The 17,732-nt window shown below is 44.7% G+C and overlaps 1 protein-coding gene and 1 long non-coding RNA gene across 4 annotated transcripts in view; one reads left to right on the top strand and one right to left on the bottom strand.

The window, feature by feature from the left end:
* The window catches only part of PARD3B (par-3 family cell polarity regulator beta), a 981,548-nt gene extending 968,175 nt beyond the window's left edge, over window positions 1-13,373 (bottom strand). For all 3 annotated transcript variants that reach the window (XM_049106749.1, XM_049106751.1, XM_049106755.1), the window contains exon 1: window positions 13,241-13,373. In XM_049106749.1, the coding sequence (XP_048962706.1) occupies window positions 13,241-13,360 (120 nt within the window). In that variant the 5' untranslated portion in view covers window positions 13,361-13,373. The remainder of the gene's footprint in view (window positions 1-13,240) is intronic.
* LOC112656380 (uncharacterized) lies at window positions 13,234-16,185 on the top strand. Its single transcript, XR_003134294.3, has 3 exons — window positions 13,234-13,370; window positions 14,393-14,502; window positions 14,585-16,185. It is a non-coding gene; the product is annotated as an uncharacterized LOC112656380 (long non-coding RNA).
* Window positions 16,186-17,732: the final 1,547 nt, after the last annotated feature.

Raw genomic sequence — 17,732 nt, 5'->3', positions numbered from 1 at the left:
CCTCTCCACACCGTTTTGTTCATCTACATTGTTCTCTCTGCCCTTTTATTCTATAAGCCTGACAGAGGCAGGTACTTTGCCTTATTTTATTCTATAACCCCAGCACAAAACACAAGGCTTGACCCAAGGTCATTGTCTAAATCCTCTCTCCAGTTACTGAAGTGACGTTTAGATTGTTACAGGCAATAGCAAAGCAGCCACAACTTAGAGGCCTAAGGCCCCAATGAATAGACAACATACTTTCTACATAAAGATGGATCAAGGGTCTGTAGTTATTTCCCATCACTCTTAAGTCAGGAACCCCACTATCTCTGCACTCCTTCCCCCAAAACAGGCCACCTCTCTATGAAGAGGAAGGAGTATAAATTGTACCTATATATCCCCTCTCACACTTTCTAGGCTTCAGGTCTTTAAAAAAAAAAAAAAAAGATTTTATCTATTTACATGAGAGACACAAAGAGAGAGAGAGAGGCAGAGACACAGGCAGAGGGAGAAGCAGGCTCCATGCAGGGAGCCCGACGTGGGACTCGATCCCGGGTCTCCAGGATCATGCCCTGGGCTGAAGGAGGCACTAAACCGCTGAGCCACCCAGGCTGCCCCATGTCTTTATAAAAGAATAGCAGCAAAACTTACCCGAAATCTCACAGACATGAAAGGTACAGCACAGGGAATATCATCAGTGGGATTGTAATAGTGTTGTGTGGTGACAGATGGTTGCTACACTTGTGGTTAGTACAGCATAACATATAGATTTGTCCAATAGCTGTGTTGTACACCTGAAACTAATGTAACACGGTGTGTTGACTATGCTTCAACTTAAAAACAAATAAAAAGACGGATTTAAAAAAAAATAAAAACTAATCCTTAATCTCCCTAAAAAAGCATCAGAAGTTCAGAGCACCCTGTAAATCCTTATTTTTGGCCTCAAATGAAGCAATAAAATATGTCTGATCATTTCTGCGGTCCATACGGTTCCCTGGTCTTGCTGACAGGGGCTTAGCTAAGAGTTGCAGACATCTCCCCTTGTATCTGCCGCCTTCACCAAATGGAACCCCCCACACCACACCACCACTCCTCCTGGATCTGTGACTCCTGGCAAGTTTAATAACCTCACCTGAGGCAGAAGACAGGAGAAGTATAGGGCATATTTATCTGGATGATACTTGGCACTGCACCTGATAGGGACTAAATTGAGAGTGAACCCTTTTTAATCAGACTGTCTTTGGTATCTTGAAATTCCACTTCACTGCAATCCAAAAAACAAGAGTCCAGCAATCAAAAGAATGGCTGGGCACAGAGACGGGAGGCAAACCTAATTTGGCAGCCCCTCAGACACAGATACCATGCCTTTCAAACATAACGAATCCATCTGAATTAAGATAATCCAGATTCATTTTTTTAAATCAACATGAAATTAATGAGTAAGACACTGAAAATCAGACATTGTTCAAATAGAAGAAATAGCACTACACATATCCTGATGAAGCAAAAAGATAATATTCCTTCATTGAAAATCCAGAACTACAGAGCACTCAGTCTCAAAAATCTGAGAAGTGAGTCAACCTGTCAGAATCTGAAGCTGTTATTTAAGACAATCATTATGGCAGATATAATGGACCACTAAACTACTGTCTACAGTAAATGTGGATTTGATGAGGTATTTGAAGACAATCAAGAGAAAAGTTACATTTAGACTTAAAAAAATATCACATATGAAGACTTTAAACTTGCAAAAATTTGTGTTGAATACAGTCATTCTCAGTTTTATGAAAAGAAGCAATGTGAAATTTAACAATTTCACAAGGATTTATGTTATACACACTATATGTCAGGTATGTGCTTAAAAACAGATAGGAAAATTAAAAACAAAAAAAAATCCTTGTTTTTGAATAGTTCGCAGTGTTGTGGGGAGACCAAATGACTGCAGTTTGTGGCAGAGCCTGGCCAGTTGCGCACCTTTACCAGGACTACTTTCCTAACCCCACTGCATCTAGATGGGACACACAGCTAGTCTTATCAGTGAAGTGCTAGTAAGATGTGATATATGCCACTTTCAGGCCAGGCCGCTAATTTCCTATGGTATCCTCCATGCTCTCTTGATTCATCAGTCAGCAGAGTGCAGATCTACAGAAAACCCCAAGGCCAAAGCAAACAGTGGGGAGAGGACTGTGTGTGTGTCAGAGCCCCTGCCTCCTACCTAGAGAGAGAATCCTTTGCTGTGACAAGCCACTATCATTTGGGTGTTATCTGTTAAGTTAGCAGACTTTGGCCATTGAAGTATAAGATCTAAGACGTAGCTTCCAAAAGAAAAGCACAACCATGGGGAGCTCTGAGAACACACGAATGGGGTCCCTGAGTGACAGTGAGGTAGGGCAGGGAGGGAGGAGATTCCCAGGGAAGAGAAAGCTAGAAACTCCTCCTGAAGGATGGGCAGGGTTTACCCGGGATGGCCAAAGTGGGAGAGAAGACTAATCCGCAGGTAGGACTCTGAAGGGCATAAAGGGATAGAGAACGCACTGCACAGGTAAGCAAAATTTGCCTTCCCACCTAAAAGCAACAGGGAACTACTTAAACATTTCCAGTGGGACTTCTTACATTACCAGATCTGTGGCTGCAAGGTCCTCAGTGGAGAATGGTTTGGAAGAGTCCAGTACCAGCGGATGCAGAGAAGCCAGTTAAGAGTCTGCCACCAACCCCCGCAGCAGAAATGAGCAATGGCATGGCTTTGGGGTAGAAGCAGATGCAGGAGATATATGTGGAGCCAAAGAAACTTTGGGACCAACTACACATACGGCGGGATATAAGAGAAGAAAGATCACCATGGAACAAAGTATACCCAGGTTTCTGGAACAGACATCTGAGTGAATGATGGCAGCAGAAATGGAGACTAGATTTACAGAGAATAGGATGGGCTTCAACTGTGTGTGGGACACCAAGGTAGTGAAGTCCAGAGGCTATTGGGGTCTAAGGAAGTTTAGGGGTAGAGGTGTGTATTTAGAGGTATCTGGAGCCACAAAACAGAGGACATCCCGTTGAGAGCAAAACCAGAGCCTGATGCACCAGCCTATGTAGAAATAGCATAAGGAGCACCCGCTGAGACCGGGTAGAGAGACATATGTTTAAAAATCCTGGGAAGTACACGGGCACGCAGAGTTTTAAATGATCATCAAAAATAAGGAATGAGGAGCACCTGGCTGGCTCAGTCAGTGGAGTGTGCAACTCCTGATCTTGGGGTCATGAGTTCAAGACCCATGTTGGGGGAGAGATCACTTTAAAAAAAGTTTTTCTAATCTTAAAAAAAAAAAAGTGAACAGTAATGAAGCTACCACATCTTCATAATCTTGTTGAAAGAAGTTTATCTCGAGAAGGCATGAGACCAGGGAAACCAAGTGGGTTGGATGAGGCGTCAATAGAAATATCTATTTTTTAATCTAATTTTCCAAAATCCTCTCCATTTTTTAAATCCATACAAATACTTTTAGACATGCAGTTGAGTGAAACACGAATTCTGTAATAAAACAAATAGCTACATTAAAAAGCTATGAAAACGGGGATCCCTGGGTGGCGCAGCGGTTTGGCGCCTGCCTTTGGCCCAGGGCGCGATCCTGGAGACCCGGGATCGAATCCCACGTCGGGCTCCCTGTGCATGGAGCCTGCTTCTCCCTCTGCCTCTGTCTCTGCCTCTCTCTCTCTCTCTCTCTCTGTATGAATATCATAAATAAATAAAAAAATTTTAAAAAAATAAATAAATAAATAAAAAGCTATGAAAACACCTTAGGGTATCACCGAAGGGCATTCATAATCCTGTCCAAGTGACTCTACATACCACCGCTCCTCCCTGGGCTACGTCTGACTTAACACAACTCCCTCAACCAGCTGATGCCTACTCACTTTGTTCCCTCTTCCTGGACTGCTTCACCTCACTTTCCCACCTTGCAAATTCCCCATCATCCTTTAAAACAGCTTCAATGTCTTCTGTTTCAAAGAACATTCTTTGTCCACACTGTATCCTAGGAAACATACTACTGGAGCAGACCTGGGTTATTCACATGTGGGCCTCATCCCCTAGGAAGCTGAAAAACTCATCAAAACCAGAGACAGCAACTGATTAATCTTCATGTTCATATCACCAAGGATGTGACTTGTTCTATTGGCAGCCCTTCCCAAAGAACGGTACCTACTGTTACTCAGCTCCTTGAATAATCCTCTCCCTTCAATTTGGGCTTCACTGTTACTTGCTTAAATTAATAGAATGTGGCAGGGGTGTCTAAGTGGTGCAGTAATTTAGCATTTGGGCTCAGGTCATGATTTCAGAGTTCTGAGATGGGGTCCCACGTCAAGCTCTGTACTCAGCATAGAGTCTGCTTGAGATGATCTCTCCCTCTGCCCCTCCTGCTCGTTCTTTCTTTTTCCCTCTCTAAAATTAATTAATTAATTAATTAATTTTAAAAAAAATACTTATTTATTTATTTAATAGAACATGACCGAAAACATCATGCCAGTCGCAGGTCGAAGCCTTACAAATACTTGGAAGCTTCCACTTTTGCACTCTTTGGAGCCCTGGGCTGCCATTTAAGAAGTCTAGTGACACTGCCCTGGAGACCATGGGAAGAGGCCATGGTGAGGACGATCAGATGCTAAGACTGCATGGAAGAGAACTCAGGGACCCAGCTGAGAGCAAGAACCAAGGCTCCAAACATATGCCCCCGGGAGAACCAACCCCCAGCTATTCAAGCCACCAGACTTGTGAATAAAGAAGGCAATGTTGAACATCCCAGACCCAGAACACATCACACTGAATCTTCTTCACGTATTTGGAGTTATTTTAAACTACTAGATGGTGGGGTAATTTGTACTGGAGCAAGACATAACTGCAACAGATGGTAGCAGACATTGGTAAAAGAATGTTTAACTCAAGAAAAGTTCATTGCCAGCCCACTATGTACCAGGCACTCTCACAGGAGCCAGGTCAACACTGAACAAAACTAACCAAGACCTCTACCTTACTGAACTACCATTCTAGTGGGGAGAAACAGATAATATATACAGTTAAAATAAGCAATATGGTAGCAAGGGAGGATTTCTGGAGAGAAATGGCAGGAAAGAGCAATACAGAAGATGGATGGATGGAGGGGTTATAATTATAAACAGAGTGGTCAGGAAGATTTCATGGAGAGAGGAACAATCTTGAGATGGAAAAGATGAGGAAACCAGACAGGTGGATACCTGGACGGGACTATTTCAGGCAGAGAAAACAGCACATGAGGTGGGAGGCTGTCTGGCATTGTTGGAATAATAGCCACAAGATCACGAAGCTGGGGAGAATGAGAGAGGGGTGGAAGAGGAGGTCTGAAAGATAAGAGATGGTGTCCCAGGGTCCCTAAGACCACCCAGGTTCAATGATTTACCATGAGGACAGGACTCAGCATGTAGTCATTGTCACAGCTATAATGTATTACAGCAAAAGGATATAAAGCAAAAATCAAGAAAGGGAGGGTAACGTTTGTAGGAAACTAGGTACAAGCTTCCAAGGATCCACTTCCAATAGATGCCACCCTGATCCTCAACCAATAAAAAGTTTTAACATCACCTGCGAAATGCTGTCTACAAGTAAGGATCCGTGAAGACTCAGCATCCATGGCTTCCACGGGAGGCTGGTCACATGGAGACCCCCTCCCTATCATGCACAAAAATTCTAGACCTCAGAAAAAGACCAAGTGTTTAGTAAAAACTATTTTGTTTATTGTTTGCATAAACAATAACCATTTGCATAAATGGCTTAGTTTGCATTCCTTTAGGGAATGATGGGAATGCTCCACAAATCTAAGTTCCTGGCTGCCAATCAAGAATCAGCCTTGTAAGTAGGACTAAAGATAAGAGTCTCAGGCCTGCTACACTAACTGGTTTGCACAGATACCCATATCCTGTGGCACCTTATAGACCATCTGAAAGAAATGGGAGCCCACAGAGGATCTTGAGTAGAAGAAAGACATGACCTGACTAGAATTTTAAATATCACTCTAGCTTTTGTGTTGACAAAATTGAATTTTGTTGAATTTTAAATTAAAATTCAATTTTAAATTCAATTGTGTTGAATTTTAAATATCACTCTAGCTTTTTGTGTTGTGTGGTGGTGGGGGTGTGGAGCAGAAACAGGAAAACTAAAACCAATTGGAAACAAAAATACCATGAGCCCTGGAGCAGCTGGGTGACTCAGTCCGTTTAAGTGACCGACTCTTGATTTCGGCTCAGGTCATAGTCTCAGGGTCCTGCAGTCAAGCTCCACATTGGTCTGTAGGAGATTCTCTCTCCGCCCCTCCCCCTGTTCGCTCGCTCTCAAATATCTTTTAAAAATCTTTTAAAAATAAAATAAATACCATGAATCCCAGCACACTACCAGAAAATCTGGAAAGAAGTAGTTAGGTTAAATATATCATGAGAGCAGAGTCCCTTTGAGGTGCAGACTGATTGCAGGTCAGTCATACAAGGAAAAGGGTAAAGAGTGTGATGAGGATTTCTGGCCTGAACAACCAGAAGGAGGACAGGGCCATTTCATGAGATGGGAAGACCGTGGGAGGATGGATTTGGAATAGGGGGTCAGGAGTTCAGTTTGAGGCTTGCTAAGCGTCAGATACCTTCCTGACATCCAAGTTAAGGTGTTGAGCCAATTGCTACTTAAAGAGTTCAGAGCTCTGGGGAGAGACCTAGGCTGGAGCTACCTCGGTGATACTTGGGCTCAGAATGCTGGACGAGCTCATCCAAAAGCATTTTAAATCTCACCAAAAGTGTCCAGACTTTTGTTCACCACTCCTTGTCGGCCCACCATCCACCAATACCAAAAACAGAGGTCGTGCATCTCCAGGCTGTCACACTAAAGGTGCAAACTGAAGACAGACCTTGCTTGCTTTAAAATTAAGCTGAGTTTTGCTCATGTCTAGGTAAAGGATTCAAGATTTTAAGGCTCTCTCTTCCACCTGTGGATACCAATTTAAATGAATCCTTTTCTGATTGGCAAAGTTCTCAACAGGATAACCACATCTATAAAAAATGTCAGGTTAAGGATTGCCTGGGATATGAGTTTTGGACCAGTTGTTCCAAAAGCAGCTGAGAGAAATCATCAGAGGAGCCTTAGACTTGAACTGTCCATTTAGGTAAGTCATTTGTGACCATTTTAAATTGAATTCCTCAGGGACGCCTGGGTGGCTCACTGGTTGAGCATCTGCCTTTGGCTCAGGTCGTGATCCCGGCATCCTGGGATCGAGTCCTGCATCAGGCTTGCTGTAGGGAGCCTGCTTCTTGCTCTGCCTATGTCTCTGCCTCTCCCTGTGTGTCTCTCATTAATAAATAAAACCTTTAAAAAAATTAAATTCCTCAGCTGCAGTAGCCACCTTTCAAGTATTTAATAGCCATGAGCAGCTACAGGCTATCATATTGGAAAACACAGAGAATACTTCGATCATCACAAAAAGTTCTACTGGACTGGAGTGCTTTACGTTTTCCAAGACAGACTCAAAGCTCTGCATTATTAATTGACACCTCAACCAATGTCTTCAGAAAACATACTCTCATAAAAAACTGACATGATCATTTGCCCAACTTCCTCAAAGAGGATCTATGACACAGAATGCCCTAGGAATGAAGATAAATACTTGGCTAACTAAGCCATATGAGCACCATCTCCAAACTACAAATCAGGGTTGTGACTCCCAATTGCACATAAGGCAATTAGCTCAGAGGAACCAAACGGCAGTCCCAAACCTGGTCAGCGAATTCTGTATGTAGCTCACAGGAGAAGGGTTGGGGGTGGGGAGGAGAGTTGGGGGCTCAGTCTGTGGGTCGTGGGTGAGAGAGAGAAAGGGGCACAGGGAGGGGGATAAGAGAGAGGTATGGGGGACAGAGGGAGGTATAGGAGGGAAGAGAGAAAGGTGTAATGGGGAAGAGAAAATCCAGGGGAGGGATCCCTGGGTGGCGCAGTGGTTTAGCGCCTGCCTTTGGCCCAGGGCGTGATCCTGGAGACCCAGGATCAAATCCCACGTCAGGCTCCCGGCGCATGGAGCCTGCTTCTCCCTCTGCCTGTGTCTCTGCCTCTCTCTCTCTCTCACTGTGTGCCTATCATAAATAAATAAAAATTAAAAAAAAAAAAAAAAAGAAAATCCAGGGGACACAAACCCAGATGCCTACAACAACCCAAAGAATGACAATGGGCCATAAATAAGGAAATAAGAGTAAAATGTCTGGCATAGTAACATACTGTTGGTGAGGCAATACTGGAGTGGAGAGCAGAATGATGCCTTCCAAAGAGAAGAGAGGTATCTCATCTCCAAATGATGGTTAGTAGGTGGGAAAGTAAAGCCCAATACTGTCAGAGCTTCTGATTTATTTTTCACCCAGAGAAGGCAGAGATCTGGATCTCTGCATGAAGTCTCAGAATCTTTAAACATGGCAACTAAGTCAAAATGTGATACTGAGCAGAATTGAAAAAACACGTCTGTGGGTCATGGCAGGACCCAGTAGCCCTGTTTCTGCAAACTCGGAGGCTCTTCTGCGCAAGTCAAGTAGCAGAACCAAAACCAAGCTAGCAGTGTGTGCCCTGCTGGTGGTGAGTCAGTCTATCACGTGCTGGGGACAGCATCAAGTCCATATACGAGGAGAGGAAAGGGGAGGTGAGGGGACTGAATAGAAAACGAAACAGTCAAGCCAGTCAGTGTCCAATAAATTGAAAAGCATTTTGGGAATCTAATATGGTCCTAGTTTATGTATACAGGAACCCTAAATTCTGCAAATAAGACATCAAAACCTGAGAAGTTCAAGAATTTAAGGACTTCCAGCCCATTTCTCCAGGTTAAGCTCATACAATAATAGCACACCAGATTCTTGTTACTGTATGAGTTTTAGATGCTGATCCCAGAATTTATCAGAAAATGGAATTATTACTCTTATCTCGCTCAGATTTGGGAAGCTGGTCTCAACAGTAAAACAAATTATTCAAAATATCTGAACACAGAAAAGATTCATTTTGGCAAGTCTATCAAATGTTCCTTCAAAATAAAAAAAGGTATTCTCATACAGTCAAATCCACAAATCTGTTTAAAATTCCAGCATATTCACTATCCCATTAACTCAATATTCTTATTATCTCATCCATTTTGACTCCTGAACATACTATATACATTCTTATTATTAAACAAGTCTTTCCCTTATTCGCTTTGACTTCTCCTAGTGTGTGTCTGCATGTGACGTGTGTATATATATATTTATTTACATATATATAAATGAACGTTCAATTTAATAAACTTTGAGCACCTGCTGTGCGAATTCACTCATGGTAAGAGGGACAATTGCTAATGACAGGTTGGTCTGGAGAAGTCTAAACCACAGTATCTGCCATCAAAAGAGTTTAAAATCAAAGGAGTTCAGTGATACCAAATGATTTAGGTAGTTGATTAGTAGGTCTCAGCCCTCGCTAGGCATTAAAATCACGTTTTAAAATCACCTATGTCCAGGCTCCGCTCCAAACTCACTGAATTAGAATCCTGGAGAAAAGGATGTAGGCATTTGTATTATTTAAAATGTTAAATGATAAATTAGAGGTAACTAATGAGCAGCCAGGGTTTAGAGTTCTCGCAGGATATGGCTCAATTACCATTCACCTGTGACACGTAATTTTGATGATAAATTTAACTAGTTATCCAATCATCACCACCTTGAGTGCTTAAGAAGACAATCTCCTCTCCACTAACTACTTAAGTAAATTGGATTTAGAGCTTGGGACACTGATAAACTACCAGGATCCAAAGGCAAGCAACCCCATAATTCTTGCCCCATAGTCAATTTACCTTCCCAGTAAAGTTCATTGAATGTCGTGGAGGGAAAGGCAGCAGGAAACTCAAAGTCCCAGATTTCAGAAAATAATTAAAGCCTTCCCAAAAGTTCCCTAGGTGTCCTCAGTATCTTACCTACTTCTGGCCTTATCTGATGCTGATTCAGCTGGTTCCTCGCATTCCCTAAATACCAGTCTTATTTGTTTCCTCTCAGCAGAAGGTGGATACTTACTTCCCTGATGCTGTCCCCAAAATCCAGAATGGCTCCTTGCGCTTCACTTACCCTCCAAACTATAGATACCTCAACTCTATCTTTGATTTTGAAATCTGCCTTTCTCTCATCTAAATTATTCAAGGCCCCAAAAGAAATGGGCTTAGTTTATATTCATGTTCCTGGCATATTTACTTCCTTATAGCACTCTCTACCTGAATACCTAAGAGATTTTACCCATTTTTCTATTTGTAATCAGACTGAGGAATGTTCTTCATGCTTGGTTTGCAAATCCTGCAATATTAGGCTCAGAATTTAGACTTCTTCCCATTACATGTAGGCCTATACTGTATAAGATATAATCAAGAGGAACCTGTGCAGGTCACAAGTCTCTGCAAGAAACAAAATGGCCATCTTTAGGTTGATAGGTTACTACAGCAGCTTGTAAATGGGATGGCCTTTGTAAAACAAACTAAAAAATAAATAAGATGGATAAATTCCAATGCATAATAAACTACCGGGCTGTGCACAGCGACTCTGAGTAAGGATCCAGAGACTCGGTTCCTGGGTTCAATTCTACCACATGTCACTCATATTCCTGTCTCTTTCTGCCCCCATCTGTAAAAAGAAACTATCAGTACCTGCTTCACGAGGCCATTTAACTTACGTAAAGGTCCTACAACACTGTCTGCAGAGAGTAAGCACAACTCATGTTATCGTTATGTTTTTATTACTGAGTGTGGGGCTAAAAACCTTGCTGTCCAGGCGAGCAAGCTTTTTAAATCTCTTTCACTGATTTAAAGAAAGTGAACTGACGACAAGTTGTTTTTCAAATTGAATTTTGACATTTCTGGTCTTTTCTCATTATTTTCTATATTCAATGAATGAAAGCATGGAATTTGACAGATTATTTCTTGACATTTTAGTTCCATTAGGAATACCATTTAATATTAGTTAAGCCTTGTTATGATCACAATACTATTTAAATGAAACTATGGGAGAGAGAGATTTGGGGAAGAAAAAATATCACTTGCCACTTATTAAATTGAGATTTTAAAAGCCAAAGAAGGGAGGGAGGATTTATAAACTGCAGGTGACCTTTAAATGTCACATTCACTAACATAGAAATGTAAACATAGAAAAATGTAATATCTGGTAATAACAGTAAACTGATCAATACAATTACATTACAGGTTCTGTGATATTATAAATTATGCTTTCGGTACAGGATATCAATAGCTTTTTAACACTTTTTAAGATCAGGGGGATCCCTGGGTGGCGCAGCGGTTTGGCGCCTGCCTTTGGCCCAGGGCGCGATCCTGGAGACCCGGGATCGAATCCCACATCGGGCTCCCGGTGCATGGAGCCTGCTTCTCCCTCTGCCTGTGTCTCTGCCTCTCTCTCTCTCTCTCTGTGACTATCATGAATAAATAAAAAAAAAAAAAAAAAAAAAAAAAAAAAAAAAACACTTTTTAAGATCAAATTATAACACACTGAATTTCATCTAGTCCTCTGTTATTTATAAGTATGTAGCTTACTTCTATTATTGGACAGCTCCATGTTCTAAGCTTCTAAATACACAAGATGTTAGAGTATAAATTATTTGTACCATTGAACTAGTAAAAAAGTAAACTGATCTCATTAAGATGATCCTTCAATGACATGTAATAATTTGTCTAGAATAATGTTATTATTAACCTTAGCTTACTTCCAAAAGTTAGGGAAACACAGTTCCAAGAACTAGATACTTGTGCAAATCTCAGTTCCTAACTGAATTACACAATACCAGACAGCATACACTATTGTAACAGTGGGGGGGGGGGGGGGAATGGGGTACTCATGCAGTGTTACAGGCCATTTCTACAGTTCTCAAAGCAGGAGAACAAATACTAAGAGAGTCACTGATCTCAAATGCAAGAGTTTATGACTTGTCATTTTTGAAGAGGATTTGGGGTAGACTGTTCTATTTGAAGATTCAAAAAAGAAAAAGGTGCTTTTCAATGCCTTCATTTAAAGATTCCAATCAAGAAGACACAGAATCCCAGTATGATACCCAAACACCTATCATGAACTCCAGTGTCTAGCTAAGTCTTCTGAAGATGCACTGCACACCTAAAAGTAATAGTCACTTAACTTTTACTTGTTTCTGATTTCAGGGACAGAGCTGGGAACCATCTACTCAGTAGTCACGCAGGGCCTGACACAGCACGCTCGCTAGTAAATACTTAATAGAACTAAAGATACTCAAAACGTAGACGGGTTAGTGGTGGCAAACAGCATCCTTCCACCGAAGTTCCTGTTCCAGTCACTGAGGGCGAACAGCTCCCAAGAGTTCAATCCCAAAGGCCCCAACAGTTGTAACTTCCAAGGGTCTGCGACTGGCACCAACCAACCTTGTAACTCCGAGGGACAGAAGTGGAGCGGGCCTTCGCCCTGGTCAAAAATCACACCTGGAGGGGGATCCCCGGGTGGCTCAGCGGTTGAGCTCCTGCCTTGGGCCCAGGGCGTGATCCTGGAGTCCCGGGATTGAGTCCCGCATGGGGCTCCCTGCATGGACCCTGCTTCTCCCTCTGCCTGTGTCTCTGCCCCCCCCCCACTCTGTGTGTCTCTCATGAATAAATAAATAAAATCTTTAAAAAAGAAATCACACCTGGAGGGGGATCCCCTGGTGGCTCAGCGGTTGAGCCCCTGCCTTGGGCCCAGGGCGTGATCCTGGAGACTCAGGATCGAGTCCCGCATGGGGCTGTCTGCATGGAGCCTGCTTCTCCCTCTGCCTCTCTCTGTCTCTCTCTCTGTATGTCTCTCATAAATAAATAAAATCTTAAAAAAAAAAAAAATCACAGCTGGAGCAAGCAGCACCTGCAAACACTCGCCTGAGAGAAGCGCTCTCTGGAACACCTTCCAAAGCAGCGCTTCTCGAACTTCACTCCTCATTCCAAGCACCGGGGAGCTTGTTTCGCCCCAGATTCAGAGGCAGGGGGCGTGGATGGGGCGCCGGGTCGAGCATCCGCAGCGAGGCCCCCCAGCGACCGCCCTGCGGCCTTTGCTGCCGCCACCCTGAGAGGCAAGGCCCTCCCCACCCGCCCAAAGACCTCCTCCAGGTCACCGGCGTTGCCGCACAGGTAGCGAAGTTGCGCGCACAGGTAGCGGCCGACGCCGTCCCGGGCGGGGCCCCCCGGCAGGTGCCTCGCCCCCCGCCCGCGCTCACCTGCTCCCGGGTCTTCAGGTACCGCTGCAGCGCCTGCTGCGTGAGCTCCCGGACGCGCAGCTGGCCCTCCTTGCAGGGCACCACGATGCCCGTCCTGCCGAAGCACACGGTCACCTTCATGCTGGGACAGGTGTGCGCCCCCGGGCACAGCGCCGACCGCGGGGGCTCCGGGCCGCGCCCCCTCCGCCCGCGGCTGACGGCGAGCGGGGACCCGGGGGGGGGCTCGTCCCGGGCAGCGGGTGCCCCGGGGGGGGGGGGGCAGGCACCGCGGCCCCTCCCCCTCCTCCCCCTCCTCCCCCTCCTCCCCCTCCTCCTCCTCCGCGGGCTCCGGCTCCCGCTCGGCCCGGCCCGGCGACCCGCGGCTCCGAGCTGCGGGCCGGGCTGTGGCCGTGCCCCGGGCGTGCCCCGGTCGTGCCCGGTCGTGCCCCGGGCGTGCCCCGGCCCTGCCCCGGCCCTGCCCCGGCGGCGGCGGCCCAGGCCCCAGGCCCCAGGCCCCAGGCCCCGGGCTGCAGCGGGCGGCGGCGGCGGCGGCGCGCGCGGGGCCGGAGTTGGGAGGAAACTTTTGCGCCGGATCAACTCGGCGGCGGCGCGAGCGCGCTGGGCCCCCGCGGCCCCGGGGCTGGCCTGAGCCCGCTCTTAAAGGGGCCGCGGCGCTCCCGGGCCTGCAGCCCCCGGGAGCCTCGGCCCCTCCTCCCTCGAGCGCTGCCCCGGCCCGGGCCCTCCCGCACAGCCGCCGAGCCCTGGGGACCTGTAACGGGACCTGAGAGCCACCCGCCCGGGAACTGAAACCGGATCTCCTGAAGCACCCTGGAGGGTGCTCCCTCCTCGAGCTGGGAGGCTGCGGAGCTGCACCGACCGGGGGGGGGGGGGGGGGGGGGGGGGAGGACTGGAGCGAGACGCGAGCAGAGTCCGGAGCAGGTGCCTGGCGCCACGCCCACCCCCGCCCCCCTCCCCCTCCCCCTCCCCCTCCCCCTCCCGGGGAGTGGCGGCTTACAGGTGCTGAGCTGCAGGTTGGCCCGAGGGCCTGCCAGGAGCCTTGTCTGCGGCAGAACACCGACTCTGTCCTCTGGCAAAGCCCAAGGGTTCTGGGGGATAAACGTGGTGCTGCAGCCAACCCTTCATATCACAGAGGAGGAAACTCTTGCCCCAAAGGTCACATCCCAGACCCAGAAATGATGCATATGCTTCCATGTATCCTTCTGAAATGGGCCTCCTGTTGTGCATCTGGCTACAAAGACCATTTTAAACACGCTGAGGCTCAGGTGAGTGTTCACCACCAATTAAAATAGGTGTATCTGAAAAAAAAAAAAAAACTCAACAAAAAAATATTTGTGTCATTCTCAGCTCGCGTAACAACGAGCTCCTTTGAGCCTGACAACGACCCTGGGAGGTAAATGTGTTTCCCATTTTGTGCATGAAGAATGTGCTAAGGGAGGTTAAGGAACTGAGCTAACCAGGAAGTTAGTTACCCTAAGAGAATCTCCCTTCTTCCCATGCTGAATCTCTGGTCTCCCCAAGCTGGTTTTCTAGCAATCTACTTCGTCCAACAAGATCCTCAGGGCCACACCATGTGTTTCTCTATAAAAGAATTTGTTCCTGGGGCGCCTGGGTGGTGCAGCCTCTTAAGCACCTGACTCTCGGTTTCTGCTCAGGTCATGAATCTCAGGGTCCTGGGATCCAACCCCATGTTGGGCTCCCCACTCAGTGAGGAGTCTGCTTAAGATTTTCTCTCTCTTCCTCTGCCCCTTCCTCTCTCTCCTCTCTCTCTCAAATAAATAAATCTTTAAAAAAATAATTTGTTCCTTTATCAAGACACTTTTAAATTGAACTTGAATTGCCTAGGATGGTACAATAATGTACAAGAGATTAAATGAATGGGCTTGTGAATTTTGAGAGTTTTAAATTTTGTTTTACTAATTCATATATGCAATAAATATATATTGGTTGTCGTCTATGTCCGGGGCCTTATATAAGGTCAGTGGCATCAATGAGGATCCCGTATACTAACTTGATTTGAAATACATATATTAGATGTATAATTGGTAGTCGATGCAACTAGCAAACTAATTTTAATAAACTAAAGACAGAATCTATTTCCTCAATCTTTTTATCATAAAATCGGAAGATCCACAGAATACCCCTCTGAGGCAAGATGGAATCTACAAACTCAAACAACGTCCTCAGGGGCCCTCTTTCTATATCTATTGGCTCTGTGTTCCTTGATGTTGTTCCAACTCAGTCAGGATCTTCCTGGAGGAGGCAAAGATGGCCCTTCCAGTGTTCCAGGTTACACAGCCTTAAACACAGCCATCTCAGACATCAGTCAGCTTTGTTCTGGTGAGGATTTGCATATCCAACCTTGAGTCCTATACCTTCCCTCTGGCAAGATGATTGTCCAGACCTGGTTCCCCTGCCCCTAAGTTATGTGGACTAAAAACAGCATTAGTATCTACTGGAGGGGTGAACACCCAAAAGATGGGAAAGAAAACCCATCCAACCACCACAAAATATAAGACTGCTTTCCAACTGGATAGATAGCAGGGAAGACAAGGCCTAGAAACTTGAAAAGTTAAATAGAAACTATATAACAACAGTACATGGGATAGTTCTACTGAATGCTATTGATTTAAACATATGCCAGGCACTGTTTAAAGTGAATATAAACTATAAATAAAAATAGATATATTGGGACACCTGGGTGGCTCAGTGGTTGAGCATCTGCCTCTGGCTCAGGGCGTGATCCCGGGGTCCTGGGATCAAAGTCCCACATTGGGCCTCCCTGCAGTGAGCCTGCTTCTCCCTCTGCCTCTCTCTCTCTCTCTCTCCCTCCCTCTCTCTCTCATGATTAAATAAATAAAATCTTTTTTAAAAAGATATATTTACATATGAACATATATGCATATGCACATATGCATCATATATTATGTATCTGTATCTTATTTTCCTTTGTAATAATTCCACAAGAGAGGTACTTTTGTTACCCTCCTTTGAAAGATGAAACTGAGGCTAAGGGAGGTAAAATCACATTGTTATCAAGTAGCAGAGGCTGGACTGGATTAGAACCCAAGCAGTATGACTCCAGTAAGACTGGCTAGTAATTGCTATGCTGATCTGACATAGTAAGTACCCAAATGAGTAGAGCAATGAAACAAATAGATACTAATGCTGTGCATTATTGTGTGGCACATACTTTTAACATCAAGTTTTTGATAGACATGTAGAATGGTACAGAGCAAAGATTCTTAGCTGATGAAACGACTGCATTCTTTATCTTCGTGGTTTATTTTTTTTTCTTCACACTTGCTCCAGACTTCTTATTCCTCTGCTCAGATAATAAAGAACTCCTGCTCTTCCTCACACCCTAAACTTCCTCTGGGCCCACCTTTAGTCCCTCCCCAATACCTAGAACCCTCAACGTCCTGGCTTTGGAAAGCTCGAGGTTAACCAGGAAGAGCACTCAGTCTCTCCACATCCTACTTACAGAAAGATTGGAATCAGCTTGTGTGGCATGCAGCAGAGGCTGTGTTGTCGTAAGATGAGGGAAGAGATGAAGCTAGGCATGCATGTGAACAATGCATTGTGCAATCCTGCACATCATGGAGTGAACTTTAATGACCCCAAGCCAGTAATTATAAAGAGTTTAGCATTTATTAATTCGTGTTTATTAAATAGCCAGATTTAATTTGTTCTTTGGTGTTATCACAGCATACATAGGAACAATTTATCATATATTAAGTGATATAAAAGAACATAGTTACAACACACAGACATTCATGCCCAGCAAATTCCTAAATCAATATTTCATGCCCCATGGGACTCCTGGACAGAAGACAATAAATAATTTGCCTTTATTGAGTAACACTAGAGGATTCTAGGCCTGGGTTCCATTTTCTTGTTTTGCCTGTTGGATGGATAAATATTGCCTGTCGTGTGATATTTTCCCATTTGTTATCCAATAGTTTAGCAAGCTTTGGAGTAGTCTGTGAAAATCTCATGCTGAGAACAATAATACTGACCAATATTATTAAACTTCTCTGCCTTATGAAAAGTATAACTAAAATGTCAGGTACCATCAGGCATATACTGAATAAAAAATGATTATTTTTACATAGAGTTGACCAAGTATCCATTCTAATGTTTAGTACCAATAAAACAGAAAACATTTCACCTTTCAAGGAATTTTTTATAACAAGCAGTATTTATGTCCAATTCAATGTTTTTTCATGATAATCTTCTTTCTAAGACCTTTGGAACAATTAGTGTATTATGTTCTTGGGGGAGCCTGGATGGCTCAGTTGGTTAAATGTCTGACTTTGGTTCAGGTCATAATTTCAGGGTCTTGGGATCCTCCATGCTCAGTGGGGAGTCTGCTTCTCACTCTCCCTTTGCCCCCCCCCGCCCCCCCACCACCCATGCTATCTCTCTTTTTCTCTCTCTCTCTCAAATGAATAAATAAAATCTTTAAAAAAAAATACATTATGTTCTTTGCTTC

This window comes from Canis lupus, chromosome 37 (assembly GCF_003254725.2).
Source record: "Canis lupus dingo isolate Sandy chromosome 37, ASM325472v2, whole genome shotgun sequence".
NCBI lineage: Eukaryota > Metazoa > Chordata > Mammalia > Carnivora > Canidae > Canis > Canis lupus.
Note: the sequence above shows the minus strand (reverse complement) of the source record. Positions and strands in the feature narration are given on the sequence as shown.